This window comes from Onychostoma macrolepis, chromosome 22, assembly GCF_012432095.1.
Source record: "Onychostoma macrolepis isolate SWU-2019 chromosome 22, ASM1243209v1, whole genome shotgun sequence".
NCBI lineage: Eukaryota > Metazoa > Chordata > Actinopteri > Cypriniformes > Cyprinidae > Onychostoma > Onychostoma macrolepis.
The window spans coordinates 29,002,634-29,024,242 of NC_081176.1; the positions used below are offsets into that span (position 1 = coordinate 29,002,634).

General features: G+C 36.1%; 1 protein-coding gene across 4 annotated transcripts in view; it reads right to left on the reverse strand.

Moving 5' to 3' along the window:
* LOC131530056 (metabotropic glutamate receptor 7) overlaps positions 1-21,609 on the reverse strand; it is a 219,923-nt gene that overhangs the window by 32,454 nt on the left and 165,860 nt on the right. For 2 of the 4 annotated variants that reach the window (XM_058760127.1, XM_058760126.1), the window contains exon 8: positions 8,698-9,633. In XM_058760127.1, the coding sequence (XP_058616110.1) occupies positions 8,698-9,633 (936 nt within the window). Of the gene's footprint in view, positions 1-8,697; positions 9,634-11,030; positions 11,263-21,609 lie in introns of those variants that run through there. The other 2 variants (XM_058760128.1, XM_058760129.1) reach the window with 2 other exon arrangements.

Genomic DNA, 21,609 nt, shown 5'->3' on the forward strand with positions numbered 1-21,609 from the left:
CCTTAACGGACTGTTTACAGCATATTCATTGCATTCTGTCTCTGGTGAGAGCTACATAACATCCTAAAGTTTTTGTACTTGTTCCAAAAGTAGGCACAGATGGAATCTGTTTTTCTTGAGTCATCATACTGCACCCAGACCGATTCATTCTGCTGGCCCCGAGAGGGAAACCACAACCTCCGCAATAGTACAGCAATGAGTGTGTTTTTGATGCCGGTTTACCAGAATGACTATGACTACTTTCTAATCACCATGTCTGGATAATTTGAGAAGCGGAGAGGTGTTCAATTCAGTCTCATTATAGTCAAATTATGTTATTCTAACTAAAACTGGCAATAACTAATTACGTATAAAATCGACACAAAATTTTAAAGACTTATCCATGTTCCTGGTTCACCAGTTTACATCATCCCAAAATATATATATATTTTTTTTTCATAAAACCATATTGGAATACACATCTTGACCTTCAAAAAAGCAAAAATCAAGATTACAATTAAGGCACTTACAATTTAAATTAATTTTGGAGAATTAAAAAAAAACCTTTTCGTAATCTCATGTTGAAATATTCCAACAAAACCAGAAATTGTTAAAATATTTTGTAATCACACGTTGAAATATTCCAATGAAAACAAAAATTACAAAAATATTTTGTAATCGCATGTTGAAATATTCCAATGAAAACAAAAATTACAAAAAGTTTTCATAACCTCATATTTCATAACTGCATTGAAATTGGATACAACTTTTCACAGAAAAAAAGGTTAGTAAGCAAAATTTGTTAACTTGCATACTGTTCACATATTGTGGCTATACTGTTGAAACATTGAGACTTTCCTTCAAATTCAATGCCAACAAGTATTTGTAGGTTTTGTAGGCTCACATTATGTCAAATATACGTGTGCTACATGTACATTTACGTGCAAACAGCCACAGTCTATGCTGAATACTAATCAGCTTTCAACATGTGGGTGTGTTGCAACATCCAAGTGAAATCCCCATCTAACAGATGTACGTCACACTGCTCTAGCTTTTATATTTATATATTTACCTTTTAATATCCATCACAGACAGCCCATTTTATTGGGTTATGTAAAACATCATACCTGTCCAGGAGAGCATCTATAAATATCTCTTCTGTTTGGTTAGCCTGCAGAGAGATAAGATAATTTACCATTTAGAGCCTGGGACCCATTGGCAGGATCCCTGGCCGCCGCTATGATTAATGGCGTGGTCAAATATAGCCAGCCTATTAGTTTCATGTAAAAAAGCATCTGGGCTCAAGGTGTCATGGAAAATACAAGGGCGGAAAGAGAAAGCAAGAGGGTTAATAAACAGTGATGCTTCATCAGGCAGAACACAGCTGTAATCTGACCAACAGGTCACGTTTTAACGGTAAATCGGTGTGCTGTTTGGATTCACATGCGCTCCGGATCTGACTGAAGCTCAAGGGCTGTTATACAACACTACAGAATTACATATCAAGGCGGGGAGATCTATATAACACCAACCTTGCTTTCGCACAGCTTCTGAGATGAAGAAAAATCGTTTGTTATTTAAAACAACAACAAAAAAAGCAAGTAGTCATGAAACATTAAATTATTGGAGTACGTTTTACAAGAAAACATTCATTCAATTATCTGTGAAATTGAATCGCAATTTCTAAGTGAAAATTGTTTCTACACTTTTTTTCAGTATATATTGTCTAAAAACTTAAACTACCATGAAAAGTAGCTAGTTTCAAACACCCCTAGCCACATCACCCAAGGTATTGAAGAAAAAAAATCTAATAAACATTATTCTAATAAATTATTACTTAATTTAAAAATACTATAGTTATATATATATATATATATATATATATATATATATATATATATATATATATATATATATATATATATATATATAAAATTAGAATTGATTTATTTATTTATTTTCAGGATTAAAGAAAAACAGGATTAAAAACTAGGGAAAACTGGGACATTTGGGAAACAGTACAAGTGTTTTGGACTCCTTGGTATCCGGTTTACCAGAATGAGTATGATTACTTTCTAATTACCAACTCTGGATAATTTGAGAAGCGGAGAGGTGTTCAATTCAGTCTCATTATAGTCCAATTACAGTTTTCTAACTGAAATTGGCAATAAACAGAAAGGATTGTGCTTACAATCAACATGAAATGAAATATAGGATTAAAAACAGTATTTAGACCCAAAGTTGAGGTGCAAAAAAGGAACTCTTATATAAAATAAACAAAGATTAAAACAACTCACAGTTTGACCTTACAAGATTCACATTTTCTGAATGTAAACCCAGTTCTTTGTTGATTCGCATCTCTCACTGTATTCACAGTAAGTGTTTGCTAGGAAAGAAAGTTGCACTATTTACATCCTTGGCCATTAGCATTGGAAACGTCACATCTGCGTATTAAGAGTGCGAGAAGCGGATATGTTTTGGTGGATTCGCCGGCCATTTTGATTTTCAGCTTGGCTTTCGATTTGCCCTTCCAGACCTTGACACCTTACTTTGCATATTGCAGCAAATGATCAGGAAACACCCAGTGTCAGTCCCCATCAGCATGAACTGATGCTGTCTATAGCAAATCACAGTGCCCACAGATATTTCACTGGAGCAAAAACGCAACCTTATTGAATATTCATGAGATAGCTCTCCTCATCATTGAATATTCATCCATATGGTACTCGAGTCCACTACAAATGACCAAAACTTCACATCAGTATTCCAATATGCAACTGAAAGTTGCATAAGTAGATACCTTTATATGGTAATTATGGATTGAATCAAGGCCTTTGTGCTACACTTGACACCAGCAGTTTATTCCACATCACTATATTATGAAAAAGCAATCAATTCAGGCTTCTTAACGTGCCTTTGCTGCGAAATGTGATTTAGGATCAATTCTTTATTCATTTTTCATCATCAAACACATTACGATTACATGTAATGTTTTTTTGTCAATAGTATGTTTGAAATAAAATCATTTAATTTCTGGTCTACCATCGATGGAAGCAGAAATTCCTTTTGTTGTCAGTAATTTTCTTCACAAAGAATGGAGTGGATTCGTTTTCTCTCGGCTAACGCTTTTCAGACCTTATATCCAACCTGGAAAGGCCTCCAGCAGTACAGATGTTAGCATAAAATCAACAGACTCCAGAAAATGCTGGCCGGCTTCAAAACAGCCGAAGCCTGTGTGACTTGAAGGGAGAATTTTCAATGGAAGGAAGTCAGGGTTTGTTTGAAGAAGAGTTGGAAGAGTTTGCTTCAGAGGATTATGTTACTGAGATATAGGGGTGTGCATGCACAGTAACTTATGCGCTGGTCTGTTTCCGCTTTTAACTTATAGTAATGTCATTCATATAACAAACAAACAAACAAATAAATAGTTTATTTTTTATTTCTTATCTAATTTTATTTATTTATTTATTTTTCATATTAAGCCAATTTAAACACCAGTTCTATTATCAATTAAATGCTTTAAAATGTTAAAATCTTATGAGAAAATTCATTTTGTTAGTTTTTAACTTCCATTGATATTATCAATATTAGAAAAAAAAAATAGTATGTTTATTTTTAACAATGTTAATTAAACTATTTATTTATTTTACATTGTGATAATAGTAAGAGAACTAAGTGTATTTAAACGCCAGTGCTCATTTTTTCACCAGTTGATTTAAAATTAAATTACTTTTTTTACATATTTAAATGTACGTAAATTTAAGTAAAATAAAATTGAAAATGCACATTATGGTGGTATTTGCTATACAAAAAAATAAATAAATAAAACGACACCGGATATTCTTCACTGTATGTAATGAGGATTTGATTGTAAAATATGCTTAATATTCATTAAAAACAATGTAGGCCTAGTCTTAACAGCCACAGGCCTCGTTTTATAAATACATTCAAGTTTATGATCCTAAATTTCTCTTTTCAAAATTCTCCATGTGATTCACTGTGCTTTTTGTATTGCCATGCTATAGACAGAATTACAAGAGTCCAATATGAAGTCTGCACAAAAAAATCGTGCCATACTCCATCATAATATACCATAAAAGCACAGTAAAGTTGATGTGAGCAGTTCAGCTGTGCTTCCACACTGCTCAATAAGATCATTCTGTCCACGCTAGATATTTTTTAAAGATTACTGTGGTGTGAATTCCTCATATGTAATAGAAAGGCCTTGAGCTGAGACCATTTTCTTTCTTTTTTTTTTTTTTTTGCGGTGTGTGCAGAAAGCAAACTATCACTCAGAGAAGCGAAATACACTGATGGCATGTTAGAGAGACAGTGATGCTGCTGAAGGTACGTGAGCCTTTAGAAAAAAAAAAAACATATATCAATTGACTTGAACACGGAACAAAAATCGAAAATAAAGTAAATAAAATGCATACAGTATTTGTGTATGTGTATGTAAGGGATAATCAACGGCTAGCTGTGCATTAAACGATTTGAATGCACGACGTGGAGGCGAAGAACCACCTGACGCGCAGCGGAGGTTATTGTGATTTTAGTTCAATAATTTTTTTCTTTAAGATTTCTATTATTTATGGGGATTTTGACTAAATATTAACATCGCTGATATGCCAAAGTGTTGGTCAGTGCAGTTTGGTGAATTCTCTCATCAGAAACAACAAAGTGCAGATGTGCATGCGATGTAAATAAGACATTCATTCATCATACACTGCAGACAACATTACTGATTATAACTAGAGCTTTTTTTTTTAGAGTGCTTACATTCACGCTAGACTGAATTCAGTGATATTCTTTGATAATGTAATGTTCTTTGTTCGCTGTATAATTTGTTCGTTGTTTGAATAATCGTGGACATGCATTATAATTAAACTTAAAAGGTATTTTTTATTAAACGTGATCATACAAATTCAGTCATTAAAATATTTTATGACATAATATGGTAGCCTACTTGCCTAAAACGTTATAATGTGCGTATTTAATAGATTGCATTAGGCTACAGTGGTTTGAGCGCGTTTGACCAGAGACTAGAGTGCAATTAAAGAGCTGTGCTTATGTGATTGACGGTAGCTGTCTTGAGAAGCGAGAAAGCTTCGGAAAGCCGCTCATAAAAAGGACGAGGACGTAGATGGTTTTTAAAAGTCGGAATCTAAAATGACTGTAATATCATGTGAATATTTCACATGAAACCCTCTCAGTGTGAGGGGGAGATAGAGATGCGTGCTGCGAGGCGCGCAAGAAAAATACAACCGCACTAGGCCTATATATTTCTGGTAAGTTTAATATATAATTAATCACAAAAATTAAGTATCTTGGGGATGATCAAGATGCACAAGGAAAATCTCAGACCTGGCACTGCGGCGGGGGGTTCTGCACCCATAGTTCCCGCGGCCATGATTGTTAAGATTAAGACCGGTTTGCAAACAATGCTAAAATGCCATATTTCCACTACTGTCGCGAACACAGCGCCTGTACACCCCACGCAGCTGAGTGAAGCCATTATTTTCATTTATCTGAGATCTGAAAGACTCCCTTCCGCAAAAACTCGCTTCGCTTTGTACTCACGACTCTTTCCCACGCGTAAACCCACAGTTCACAGCGTCTCTGTCAGAGCGGAAGCTTCATCTGTATTCCGCGCGACTCTTGCCAGGTAAGTAATGACAAGCAGCAAAGGCCAGAGTGTCACAGCTCTTCTCAGCTGACGTCAGGCATTCACACGCCTGTAGGCTCTGGCGCACATGAGGCCACTTCTTCCCTCTAATGAGCTGCTGTTTGCCTCTCAGGACTGTACATCATCTCCGGTGTCCTCCGGCCGGGTTCAGGTAATAGTCACGGGAATCCGTGGCTATTTCTCTTCCCTACATAACACGCGCGGATTCCAGTGCACGATTTCCTGCTTTCATTTGCATTTGAAAAGCCGCATCCTCGCGTGGGGTTAAGCATAATGAGAGTCATGAATACAAAGATGAAGAAAAATGTGATGAAATGGTTCATTGTTGTGGCGACAAGGAAAATTTGATGTGGCTGCAGTGAGCATGCCATTGGTTCTGCCAGTGCCTTTTTTTTTTTTTTTAATCAGCAATTTTTTGCTTACACATAAATGAATAATAAAAACGGAGCCAAACCAACTAGCTCAGAGATGAATCATTACAAATAAAAAGGGATTTTAAAATGTTTACATTAAACAAACTATTTAACTAAAAAAGCATTGCAAATAAAGGTGCTACTTTTAAAGCCATTAATAATAAAATACATAATATTCTAATATAAATTATTTAAACAAGAATTCCTATAGAAATTAAATAAAATTAATTTAAATAATACATATTCAGAAAAGAATGTATGTTGTGAAAGCAGATGCTATTATGATGCACTTTAAATTTTAATATAAATTGTTAGGCCTATATAAAATGAATACATATACATTATAAATAAAATAATAAGAGGTCATTTGATGCAATTTCAAGTTTTCCTTTGTCTTTGGAGTGTTACAAGCTGCTCGTGCATATATCCATAAAGTTGCAAATACTAAAGTCTCAAACCCAAAGAGATATTCTTTCTAAAATTAACACTCGACCACGCCTTCCTAAAACGCCTCATTAAAACACGCCCCCACGTCTGCGTCATTGTGTTGGAAGATTTGCATAACACCTCCCAAATTTTTACGCAAAGGAAGAAGGCGTAACTTTGGCTGCGTTTACACTGGCACAAAAAATCCGATCTTTCGCTCACATCTGACACAGATCGGAATTTGTTGCACACGTGTAAACATAAAAACTTGCGCGAGATCCGATTTTTTTCACATCCGATCTGAGCCACTTCCAAATGTGGATTTTAATCGGATACACAGCCGATATCTGGACATCGACCTACGTCTAAACACACATATCCGATTCTCCACAGAACTCCCAGTGTGAGGGCGACAAGTTTGCTCATAAAGATTTTTAATGCCGTTTTAATGCACTCCATAGCATGTTTATCAAGGCATAAAACAACATCCTGTGTGTTCTTAGAAACGTAATTAAAAGGTCCTAACAAATAGAAATGTTTTGGTGTCAGAGCCGATCATGGTATCTGGCTTTGGTACATGCTCAAATCATCTCGCTCTATTATTTAGGTAATTGCTTTTCAGTACCGGCACGGAAGAGAAAAAAGCTGAGCCATTCGTCTCGTATGCAGATAATGAGCAAATGTCCTTATGCTAATGAAATGTCTTTTAAAAGATTGTTGTGGGACATTGATTCTGATCCTTAACTGTGCTATTAATACCTATTTGCCCTTCCGTTCCTCGAGATGGCAACCCTCTCCCTGTGATGAAATATAATTTTTCATTTCTTCAGGAAGGGATGAAAAATGGATGATCTTAGAGGTACAAAAGCCGGAGTCTAGATTGCCTGCAGCTTGCAAACAGGTATTACAAAATAGAGCCATTACGGCAACATCAGCCTGCAAATGGATTTGAAATTGAGTGGAAAACCATGCATGCGGAGGGTTAGACTCTTAGCTGCCTTGAAGGGAATTATAAAGAGTAAAATATTCACGCCCTAAAAAAGGGCAAAAGTAAATGAAAGAAGGGGTGACACTTAGACCAATATGCTTTCAATTGCCTAGACTAAAAAGACGCAAATCAGGTTTTCATGAAGAAAAAAGTGCCTACAAGTAAAAGATCTGTATTAATGCTGCTCCAGGAGTTCATTTTTCCTTCACTTTGTGCAAGATTCAATCCCACACAGAAAGTGGCTGAAAGATCTTGCTTTTGGAATTGCATTTAAAACAAAACACACACACACACACACACATATATATATATATATATATATGTATATATATATATATATATATGTATATGTATATATATATATATATGTGTTTTGTTTGTTTTGTTTTAAATGCAATTCCAAAAGCAAGATCTTTATATATATAATTTTATTTATTTTTTTTAACTTAACTGCTTTACTGCTTTAAAAAATAATAATAAATTAAATAAAAAAATCTTTGTCATGTGGGTCAAGAAACAAAAACATAAGATGAAACAAGAAAACAAAAGCACAGCGCAAAACATAAAACCAACAACAAAAAAACTAACGAAAAACATAACATACACAAAACAATGTAAAACAAAAATGCAATACAAAACACAATTAAACAAAAAATGAGTAATTTTATTTTATGTCTGATCATAAATCCTACAACATCTGTCAAATTTGGGAGTAATACTGTTAATAATAATAATGTTTAATTATTATTTTTTTAATGTAACAAGCTCAGCAAAGGAAATGCTACCTCAGCAATAAACACTAAAATAAAAATCAATTAAATAATAATAATAATAAACAAAAGAAACTGAATACAATATCACTGATATGAAATAATATTAGTGTACATATCTGATTTGTGAACTGGATCAACTGAACTGTTCATTTAAAATAAAATAACTTGCTCTGTTCACAAATGGGAAACAACCATTTTAGAGCCATTTCATTGTCATTGTATGGAAAAGCTGCAACATTTTTCAAAATTTCTAATTTCTGTCTTTCACAGACCAAACGACAATAAAATAAAATGTAAAACAAAATTAATTAATTAAGAATTTTGATTCTCTCTGTGAAATAGAGTAAAATCAATAAGTGAAAACGGCACATACGTACTTGAAACCGAAACCGAAAAGATGCACGTTGTAAAAAGTACTAAAACAAGCATTACCTTTTCTGCAGATTGTGCCGTCCCAAAGAAAATGGGAATGAAGGCGAGCCACACAATGCAGGTGGTGTACATGGTGAAGCCGATAGGTTTGGCTTCGTTGAAGTTCTCTGGAACGCCTCGCGTCTTGATGGCGTAAACCGTACATGTTACCATCAGCAAGATGCTGTATCCTAGAGAGCAAATGATTTGTAGGTCCGTAATGTCACACTTGAGAACCCCTCGAGCCCTGTCGGGGTTTATGGTCTTCTGCTCGTCGTAATCGATTATGGTGTTCGGAGGATCCACTCCGAACCATATGAGGACCCCTAAGAGCTGGAAGGAGATGAGGCTGGACGTGATGGCTAATTGAGACGTCGGGCTGATCAGTTTAGGTGGAGAAACAGACTTCTTCCCTTCCTCGAAGATGCGGTAAATTCGATTGGTCTTGGTGAGGAGCGCGGCGTAGCTAATACACATTCCTAACCCAAGGAAGATTCGTCTGAAGGAGCAAACAGCAATGTCCGGAGTGGCGATCATTACAAACGTGATGATATAACACAGGAATATCCCTGTCAGAAGAACGTAGCTGAGCTCCCTCCCAGATGCTCGTACGATTGGGGTGTCGTTGTAGCGGATGAACGTCGCCATAACGAAGATGGTGGCGATGATGCCGAGCATAGCCAGGAAGACGGGAATGACGGCCCAGGGCGAATGCCACTCCAGCTTGACGATCGGGATTGGCTGGCACCCTGTCCGGTTGCCGTTCGGACGCATGTTGTAAGCGCAGAGTTTGCAGGACGTCTCGTCATACTGGTACTGGTAGCCGTCGCAGGGCTCGCAGTGCCAGCAGCATGGCATGCCTTTCACCATCTTCTTGCGTTGACCTGTCTTACAGGGCAGACTGCAGACTGAGCTGGGTATTTCCATCTCACCGTTGGGCCACTGCATCTCATCGATCTACAAAGAAATGGACACAAATCAGCATTTGGGTTAATAACACTGACATTCCTTTTTTCCCCTACTATATTTAAAAAAATTAAATTCATTGACTATATGCACTGGCCTCAAATACACCACTCTAATAATGAGTTTGACATTTCTGAATGTTGGTGGGTAAAAAAAATAAAATAATAATAATAAAAATGTCAGTAGAATAGATCTGTTCTCATAGGGTAATGAAGAAAAAAAAGAAAGAAAAAAACATTCTTGAAAATAAATATTTTATATACAAAATATATACATGAATAAAAAATTAATACATAACAAAACAATAATAAACAAATCAACATGAAACAACTAAATATAACAAATAACAAAAAACAACACAAAACATAAAAAAACAAAACCAAACCGAAACAAAACACAACAACATGAAATGTAAAAGAACAACAAAGCACTGCAAAACAACAAAAATACAACAGAGCAACAAAACAAAAACACAATGCATAAACCAAAACAACACCATAAAAACAAAGAACACAAAACAAGAACAAGAACACATACACAAAACACACACACACAAACAAATAAAATAGGAAATGACATCTCATGACTGTGTGTCAAGGTCGGTTAGTCTTCCAAATATATTTGACTGGTTGTGTATTTCAAAGTCATGTAAATCTCTTGAGTATTCAAGAATCTATATTGCAATTTTAAAATAAATTGTTTAAGAGCAACACAACCAACATGCCCCTCTTTATTTTTATGTTAACAAGTTAATTATGTGAACCCATGAAAGGGCGTAAATGCTTTTAAGTGTGATCATAGGGAGAGAAAAAAAAAAAAAAACATTATTTTGAGCCTGCTTATTGCTTTCCGTCCACTCCCTTATACCTCTGTTAATATGCACTTTGAATTTCATGCCTTTCATTCAAACATTGCTGATTGCAGTGTGATTACCAATGATTTCTTTTAGCCCTTCGTGGCAACAATCACCATGGAGACGGCCACATTTTAATGAAAACAGGCAATAAGAAGGTGGTGAGAGAAATGCGGGAAATGCCACTTTTTGTAATGCGTGAATAAATCACATCACATAATAAAAGCGCACTGAAGAACAGCGAGTTTTAATCTCTTAGAACTTTGCAATGATTACAGGTTTGGATTTAGTGGAGAAATAAATCAGCATTTGCTTTCACCAAGAGGCCTGGATGAAAATTCAGAATTTAAATAATACACAGATGGACGAGAGAAACATGTGTTTATTTAAATAAATAGTTTGCCCAAAAATGAAAATTATGCTTTTTTGAATGGACCAGCCCTTTAAGAAAGCACTGTGATCTAAATGTTTATGCTTTATTAAACCAATGCATAATAAATGCCTGCTAAAAATCAGGGATAGTTTGACCAAAAACCTGGGTATTGATGGCTTCTCCAGAGGACAGCTACAGACAATTAGCGCCAGAGAAACATTCTATTACACCTGGCTGTTATTGGGTCGTGTTTGCTTTCAGGACCGCAGAGCATTTCGCTATTTCGTGGCAACACTGTGAATGCCGGACTGACACCTGGAGATGCCATAATGAAAAGCCACATCAATCCAGATGACGCACTCTGGAGCCCGGGTGATTGGACACGGCCAGCATTCTGTCGCCCAAACAAAAGCAGAAAGACAGCACAGTTAATTTAGCGACTGAATCCCATCTGGGGGTCGTGGTGGAAAGGCACAAGAAAGAATGAGAGGACTTTTTTTCTTGTTCATGGTCTCTAAATCTTATTTGAAATTCCTTGCACCATCTTATCTCCTTTCTTTTTATCGTTTTCTATCCAACTCTCTCTTGCAACTATGCAGGGATCCGTTCTTATGGAAGCAGAATAATGACAATAGTTTTTGAAACAAAGCATGCTGAATTCCACAAATCGAAAAAAAAGATGCATTGCAATTAACAGTGCTTGCATTTTAATGCCTTGTATTCCCAGGGCTTGCATTTTTAGGTCCTGAAATTTAACAGTTGTTTATTTAAGCTGTGAATATTTCAATTCAAAATATTTCACACACATTTTCATAATTCAAAATTCAATAATTCATATTCACCTTCCAGAATTCACTTCCAAAAGATTCAATCTCTTTAAAAATACGATGTATAATATTCGACAGGCAAATTTCGGTCACTTTATTTCACTTTCCAAATTCGCTGCCATAAATTTAGTGGTTAAAATTCGGCAGGAAATTCAGCGGTGCACATCCGGGAACTGCAGGAATAGCAGTAGAGCACCGATGCATGATCTCAGCTGATGTCAGCCGCTCACCAGCAGGTGGCGCAAGCGGCTGTTGATAAAGCAGGCCATATGTGGATCAAGTCATTCATTTACAAAAACTGATTTGCAGAAATGGAGCAAGCGCTAAGTAGAAGTTTTGATTATCGGGGCCAGTATAAACATGTGGAAACGCTGATTGTGTATATGTTTAATTCAACATCTTCGCTGTTTCCCGTAGCCTACATGCAAGCAGCTTTCTCTACCACAAATAAGATTATAATGCTCTTTTACCCAACGCTGAAGTACAGAACTAACATTACATCTGAGGAAGACATATATGGCTTTCGGTTGTTTAGTTTCTGTAACTTTGTATCATGGCTTGTGTGATGCTGTGCTGTAATACTGGGGTTCCCCTCATACGTCACACTCCAGGATTCCGCGTAACGCGCCTCAGTGAACTAATACAGTGATATAAGACCTCAGATCGCAGAATACACTTTATTGATGATCATGCGAACTATATCGACAGTTAAGCAGATGTAGAATATGAACGAACGCGCAAGGTTTCACGCTGTTTCCCTCAGAAATCGGTTAAAGAAAACACATGACACGGCTCGGTAGTAACACAATAACAGCTATTAGATTTGATTGAGATGCGCCTCGCCTGAAATGTAGGCGGCTGCAGTGAGGGGAGGAGTGAAATAAGCGCAGTCAAGACGGACAGTTCTGTCCTCTCGAAGTGGAACAGATACCCACGAGATCAAAGGCGGATATCGCGTTATTCTCACTCATGTGCTGTGCTGCTAATAAATGTGGTATAATTTCAGTTCTGTTGCTTTTATATAAATATGATGAACAAGATGCTTGCTATTTAATACGAAAGGCATATTTATCATCCATTTCTACTTTAATATAAATACATGTATTTTAGATTTTTATAGAAATATGACAACAATCACATATCTCATACAGAGATCGCACAGTCATAGTGTTTGGGAATATTCAAGCATAATTTAAATACACAATCACATGAAATCAGATTGGCATCAGGAAATCAGGCATGCATCTCGCGGCGATCAGTTCTGCGCAGATTTTGCTCATCTCCAACAAGCCTATTAAAAGACCAAACTCAGATCTTACTGATGATGCAAACAGATGAGGATATGAACGCGCACGTTAAACATTTCCCATAAAGAAAACACTTAAAGTGGTTTGTTGCCTCAGTGAAAATAAATGATTAACTTCAGCATCTAATTAATAAAATATATTACTGTATGTACATTTAAGCAGATGAGCCCAGAATATGAGCCCACAACCAACAAGTTTCACCAAACTATTTTTCCTCCCATAGAAAACCAAGCACTATAGTTTTAGGTTTGATATTCGCCTAGGCTGCTTTAGGGACCGTCTGCAAATTTACCTCACAGTACAAAACAAAGTAATAATTTATTAAATTATTTAAATTGAATTATTGGAATTGAATCATTTATTCAAATTAATGTTTACAGGAAATGAATAATTTACTCAAACTGACTAAATATATAATGCCAATAACTCGCCTTAGACAATAATTTCCCTAAGTATGTACACTACACAAATATTTTTAAGAAAAAAAAAAACAGTAATTCACCAAAATGTTACTAGTGACCAGATTGACTTACTACAGTTGAAATGTTGCCAACATCTTTCTCACTGTACATGCAGTATATAATTATTCTTAAGAAATTACTGTAATTCACAAAGTTCTTTTTTGGTTGTCATACACTCATTAAGTTACAGTTTTCATCTGCTCAAGCAGAACGTTAATGTTATCTTGTACTTTAGCAAGGTATCTCTGGCTAAAACTAGCTAACGTAAACCCTCCTTCGAGTTACCCACCATATTGATTTTTAAATATTTTATAAATCCCTCCATTGAATATTTAATTCCCATTTGGTGGCCTTTTGTGTCCAAAACTGTGCAAAAACATCGTGGGACATGGTTTTCACACTGTTGATGTCATTGTAAGAAGTGAGCAACTCCGTTTGTTTGTCTGAGGGAGCAACAGTAACTAAGGTGGGCGGGGCTTACCGATAGGTCAATTGTGAATTGTACATTCAGTAAGGGAGATACTGGCAAAATTTCACAACTTACTACAACCTGTGGAACATGAAAAACCCTTTTGGTGAATTACTTTTTTTTTTTTTTAATATATATATATATATTTGTGTACTGTACATACCGTAAGGGAGATATTGGCAATATCTAACCTGTAGTAAGTCAGTTTTGTATCTAGCAACCCTTTCCAGGGATCTTTTATAAGTAAATAATTGTGTAACCTACTGTACATATATATAAAGGGAGGTATTGTCAAAATCTCATCTGTAGTAAATCATATGAGCAATACAAGCTTTACAATTTGACAGTGTGTTATTTTAAATGTTAAAAGTCATTTTAATTTAAATACATTGGACGGTTTAACCCAGTCGGTGGAATTGTCAGACGGCCCCTTGGGTGCGTCAATGCTTTCTCTGGTTTACATTTGCAGCAACAATACACCTAGGCGGTTTTGAACTCATTTTTTATGTCGATATAAAGTGGTTGCTTACTGTTAAAACTAATCGTGGTATTTATCTTTGTAGGACTGTCGACTCTATAGATCAGTGGTAAGGGGAAGCAATGAAAATGCATCGTGTTGCCTTCTTCTGACCTTATTTGCTTGCCTTTATATAGTTTGCATAATCATCAATAAAGTGTATTCTGAGATCTGAGGGCTTATCACTGTATTAGTTCACTGAGGCGCGTTACGCGTCGTTGGAGAATCCTGGAGTGTGACGTATGAGGGGAACCCCAGTATTACAGCACAGCGTCACACAAGCCATGATACAGAGTTACAGAAACTAAACAACCGAAAGCAATATATGTCTTCCTCAGATGTAATGTTAGTTCTGTACTTCAGCGTTGGGTAAAAGAGCATTATAATCTTATTTGTGGTAGAGAAAGCTGCTTGCATGTAGGCTACGGGAAACAGCGAAGATGTTGAATTAAACATACACACAATCAGCGTTTCCACATGTTTAATCAAAACTTCTACTTAGCGCTTGCTCCATTTCTGCAAATCAGTTTTTGTAAATGAATGACTTGATCCACACATGGCCTGTTTCATCAACAGCCGCTTGTGCCACCTGCTGGTGAGCGACTGACAGCAGCTGGAGATCATGCATCGGTGCTCTACTGCTATTCCTACGGTTCCCGGATGTGCAACGGTGAATTTCCTGCCAAATTTTAACCACTAAATTTGTGGCAGCGAATTTGGAAAGCGAAATAAAGTGACCGAAATTTGCCTGTCGAATATTACACATCGTATTTTTAAACAGATTGAATATTTTGGAAGTGAATTCTGGAAGGTGAATATGAATTATTGAATTTTTAATTATGAAAATGTGTGTGAAATATTTTGAATTGAAATATTCACAGCTTAAATAAACAACTGTGTTAAATTTCAGGACCTAAGAATGCAAGCCCTGGAAATACAAGGCATTAAAATGCAAGCACTGTTAATTGCAATGCATCTTTTTTTGATTTGTGGAATTCAAATCCACAAATTGGCTTTATGTTTCAAAAACTATTGTCATTATTCTGCTTCCATACGTTCTCATTTATCAATTTTAAGAAATGGCTCCATATTAATCTACAGGTATTTGAATAGAAAAAAGAAAGAAAAGGAAGAATCAGCAGATTAACAAAATGGCTGAGAAATGTTGTTCTACCATGGAAAGCGTATAATAAATAAATAAATAAAAACACCAAAATAAATCTAAAAACAACACAAAAAACAATACAAAAATAAATACCAAACAAAAAGACAAAACAAAAATAAATAAATAATTAAAATAAAAACAAATCAAAATAAAACAAACTAAAAAAACAAAACAATGAAACAAAAAGGCAAAAACATAACACACGAAAACAAAACACAAGACAAAAAACCCAACAAAACAAAAGGGGGGAAAAAACACCAAAACTAAAAACGAAAGCACATTAAAAAGGCAAAAAACACACACCAAAACTAAAAAAAAAAAAAAGTTAATAACTAAGTGTCAACACAATAGTTAGGTGTGATTACAAACTATTTTACCCAATAACTGTGTATGCATGTCTTTTTTTGTTTTGTTTTTTTACACATTTTAGGCCCAGTCCCAAATGGCACACTAATGTAATTTAAGTCTTATATTGTGTCCATTAAGTCCACAAGACCATAGGGTGTCCCATTTCTTCATTTTAGCTTTCAGAAGGGTGCCTGTGAGTGCCCCCTTTGCGGCCACTATGCGCACTTCTGCCGAGCCCACACTAAGGCAAGCTCCAAACGGCATTACATCATGAAAGTGCGGACTCAGAGAAAGACCGTGAGGGTTTAGGGTGCGATTTGGGACAGGGCCTCAGTGTCACACATTTAGCTTAGCAACATATTAAATCTTACATGACTGTAAGGAATAAGGATGCTGCCTTAGTAAGCTTACTAGGTTTTGAAATGCAGCAAATATGTTTATGGGTAATTCATTCTGAATCTTCATAAAAAAAACTAATCATAAAAATCAAGTCACAACCCTGCATCTTGTTTTTTTTTATTTTTTACTGCAATTCAAATTTATTTCCAATGCTTTCTGGCACATACATGGACACGTGTGCAATGATTATGCACAAATATCCACACTTTGAGTCTTAAAACTCTACTATTCTCATTAGCTCCATTAAACAAGCTAGCATGATATCAGATGCTAAAGCACGATACATACAAAGATTAAAAAACGCATACATCCACGGCCTTGTAAGATCGGCTTGCTAGGAGCAACAGTCAGTGCAGAATCAATTATTTACCCAGAACACCAAATATCTCTCTGATAGAACAGAGACAGCAGTGCTGCTTTAAATTATTGAAGCGCGTTCGCTCAGATGATGTCACATTCGAGAAAAGATCCTGAGAATTACTCCCTCAGCCCTGTCGTGTACAGGACGATACCACACACTCCTCAGAGACAGGGTTTTCATATAAACAAAAAAAATTATTCTTGGCACAATTTTTTATTAAGTATTTGCATCTATTTGATTTTATTTAAATAATATATATATATATATATTTTTTTTTTTAAATGTATGTATACTCCGATTACTTAGAATCAATATAAATCTGTTAACTGTCAAAACTATTAGATTTAATCAGTTAAAAATTATGAATAGGGTTTAAGTACAGCTGGCTCTGAAACAATTCAGATCCAATTAGTTAAATTGCATGAGATTGGTTTACATACAAATGGAATCGTATGACCAAACTCCAGTTGGTAGGTGGCGGTATCATGAGAAATCGAGTCCCCCCTCGAAATCGGGTCCGCTTAGGACCCCAAGCGATCCCATTGGCTCAAATTACTTTTAATAGGTACTCTCTTTAGTGCCTGAATACAATTCCTACAAAACCATGTAATGATAAATGCTGTTTAAACTATGTTATAATGATACACCGAACAAAATTATAAACGCAACACTTTTGTTTTTGCCTCCATTTTTCATGAGCTGAACTCAAAGATCTGACTTTTTCTATGTACACAAAAGGTCTATTTCTCTCAAATATTATTCACAAATCTGTCTAAATCTGTGTTAGTGAGCACTTCTCCTTTGCCGAGATAATCCATCTACCTCACAGGTGTGGCATATCAAGATGCTGATTAGACAGCATGATTATTGCACAGGTGTGCCTTAGGCTGGCCACAATAAAAAGCCACTCTAAAACGTGCAGTTTTATCACACAGCACAATGCCACAGATGTTGTATGTTTTGAGGGAGCGTGCAAATTGGCATGCTGACTGCAGGAATGTCCACCAGAGCTGTTGCTTGTGAATTGAATGTTCATTTATCTACCATAAGCCGTCTCCAAAGGCGTTTCAGAGAATTTGGCAGTACATCCAACCGGCCTCACAACCGCAGACCACGTGTAACCACACCAGCCCAGGACCTCCACATCCATCATCTTCACCTCCAAGATCGTCTGAGACTAGCCACCTGGAACAATCGGTTTGCATAACCAAAGAATTTCAGCACAAACTGTCAGAAACCGTCTCAGGGAAGCTCATCTGCATGCTCATCATCCTCATCGGGGTCTCGACCTGACTGCAGTTCGTCGTTGTAATCGACTTGAGTGGGCAAATGCTCACATTCAATGGCGTCTGGCACTTTGGAGAGGTGTTCTCTTCACGGATGAATCCCAGTTTTCACTGTACAGGGCAGATGGCAGACAGAGTGTATGGCATCGTGTGGGTGAGTGGTTTCCTGATGTCAAAGTTGTGGATCGAGTGGCCCATGGTGGCGGTGGGGTTATGGTATGGGCAGGCGTATTTCATGGACAACGAACACAGGCATTTTATTGATGGCATTTTGAATGCACAGAGATACCGTGACGAGATCCTGAGGCCCATTGTTGTGCCATTCATCCACGACCATCACCTCATGTTGCAGCATGATAATGCACGGCCCCATGTTGCAAGGATCTGTACACAATTCCTGGAAGTTGAAAACATCCCAGTCTTGCAGCATACTCACCAGACATGTCACCCATTGAGCATGTTTGGGATGCTCTGGATCGGCGTATATGACAGCGTGTTCCAGTCCCTGCCAATATCCAGCAACTTCACACAGCCATTGAAGAGGAGTGGACCAACATTCCACAGGCCACAATCAACAACCTGATCAACTCTATGCGAAGGAGATGTGTTGCACTGCGTGAGGAAAACGGTGGGCACACCAGATACTGACTGGTTTTTGGACAAATTAAGTGTTAAATGTTTTATTTTATTAATAAAACTAATTAATGATTTTCATTTTTTTCACCTAAAAGGATATTATTACTTTTATGTATTAATTAGCAGTTAATCAAGTGTAAGAAATTACATTTAACATTACATTATGCACTATTTTGTTCTATTATGCACTATATAGTAAGCCATACGTTTTTACATTAATATCGTTATGTATTTATTTAGGTAATGGGATCACTCGGGGACCCGATTTCGAGGGGGGACTCCATTTTTCATGACAGCGGTACTGCACACTGACGTGTCTAAAGCGGCTTTGGTAATGCACGTGCAAATTTAAAAAAAAAGCAGCGCTAGAAGAAGCATTCTTCTGAATCTCCTCACCATTTTACATTGGAGCAGCTTGGATCATAATCTATTTGCAAGGTAAGATATATCTTATCTGTATTCAGTGTATATTATTTTACATATTTCATTGTATATACATGTATTATTAGTGCGGTTGATATCGTATTACACTAATATCAATGCACGGACTATTGTTTATTTCACTAGCTAGCCAATGGTAACTAATTAGGGCTGGGTTTAATCATTTCTCATTGTGACAGTGACCTCATTGTAAATTCTAAGAATCGATAGATGCTGCTTTCACTTGATGAAACACAATAAATAAAGTTTTGTTACTTAAGTAACAATTGTGATGTGATATACAAAGTGTCAGATTTCAGATTCTGTCAATAGTACCACTAAAGTTAAACAGTAAATACAGTTTTGGTGTTAAATATAACGTGAAAGATCATTTTAGCGCCTCAGCAGTGAAGAACTCGCATGAACCGATCATCTCTTCCTCTTTACTTCGTTACCACAGCAAATAAACATGAACGATCATCAGAATGTGTTGAAAGAAACAGAATCACATCTCATGTAATCGCTCAGTCAGAGTTTCAAGACGTCAAATAAACAGCTTGTAAACAATGTCACAGAAAAGCCATTGCCTGAGTATAAATTCTAAACTTGTTACTTAACTAGAGAAAATAAATAAATAAAAAGAATAGTTTTGCTAAATATATGCACTAGATGACATTCATTATATTTACTTAACCTGTTCTTCAATATGTATTAATATAAACTAGTATTAAAAAAAAAAAAACAATAATAATAATAAAAAAAAAGTAATGACATCCACTTTTTAAATGTTATAGAAAAATGAAAAATTATATAATTAGAAATGTATTTGTGCAATTACATCCCGAGGAGCCCAAGTATCTACCTCAATGAAGACATGGTGACACTCATTAAAGAATATGTGGTAAGTGTATGTCAACCTGCTCTTTTTACATTATAAATGTTTTATGGATATATTTACATTGATAGTTATGTTAATTTTCTTATTGGCATCACATTCTCACTTTGCCCATGTGTGTGTAGTATGCAGCAAATTAGCTCATTTTTGATTTGATAAAACTCACTATCTCTTAGTAGAGGTAACTTGAGTATTGGTAATTGTTTTACAAGTTCAGTCAAAACAATTTTCTTAACATGCTTGTTCTCTACAGTTAATTTGAGAAATAATAGCACATTTGCTGCTGCTACAAATGGCAATGCAGAGTAAAGTTTAAGTACAAATAATTACAAAGATGGATTGATTAATATATTTTAAAAATATGACATTTTGTAAAATACTGAAATGGTGTTTTCTTGTAAAATGTACTCATGCTTAATGTTTTTTTAATGTATTTATTTTTATGCAGTGCAAGTGATATCGAGCCGCTTGGCTGTGTCCAGTTCCATTAGAATTATCTTCTCCTTAAGGTAATATAGTTCAAAATAACTGGCTATACATGTAATTCTTATTTTATACTGCCAGGCCAAAAAAGGTTGCTGTCTGGGTTTAAATGAGTAAATACTTGATATTTAAGGATTGACTCCATTACTTTCTTTTAGCCCTAACTGCTGCAGTGTGTAGCCTTTTATTTCTCAAACAACCAGGTCGGAAGTCGTACCCTTGTCTGTATTCAGGATAACAATGTCCAGATTCATCAGGCTCAAACTGTGAAAGATTGTCCACCAGAGAGTCCTGACCTAATCCCTACTGAAAGTCTTTAGGATGTGCTGGAGTCGACTTTACATAGCCTGTCCAAAAAGGAGTTGCACACTCTAATATTTCATTGGACCACCTATAGCTTTCATAACATTGTGCTTTGTTGTGGCATTGTTTAAACAACATTATGCAACTTTTTTTTTTCCATCAAGAGTTGCATTTATTTTTGGCCTGTATCTTGTATTGACAATGGGAGAGTCTAGCCACTCTGTAAAGTCAACTCCAGCACACTTTCAGTGGAGTTAAGCTCAGGACTGTTGATCAATTCATGCATGAAAATGATTCCTCGTGCTCACTGAACCACTATTTCACAAATTGAGCCTGATGAATTTTGTTATTGTCATGCTGAAATGTGTACATTGGTATATCCTCCGACATGGTTGTTTTTAAGAAATGAAAAGCTACACACTGCATCAGTTTGGGTTAAAATAATTATTGCCAAACATACAACAAGCCAGAAACATAAAAATAACTGTTGCAGTCATCCAATTCCTAGACTCTTCAGTATTTGCTTATTTAAATCCAAATGGTGATTTTTTTTTTTTTTTGTGAACAATGTGCCCTTAAAATTTGTAAATATGACACTGTGACTGGCATTGGAACACTACTCATTCTCTTTGTTTATCCTCCAGGACTGTGAAAGTGCAGAGGCTGAGTCTGGAATTGCACAGACAACAGTGGGCATGTACATCTTTCGTTCAGAGGGTGCTGGTGTTGGTCCTGGAGACCAACCTACGGATGTTGGTGTGGAAGTTCTGCAGTGTCACTCTTTGGTGTTTGATGCTTTTTGGACTGATTCATGTGCTTAACTGATGCTATGCAACAGTGCTCAAGTGCACGTTTGAAGAGAAT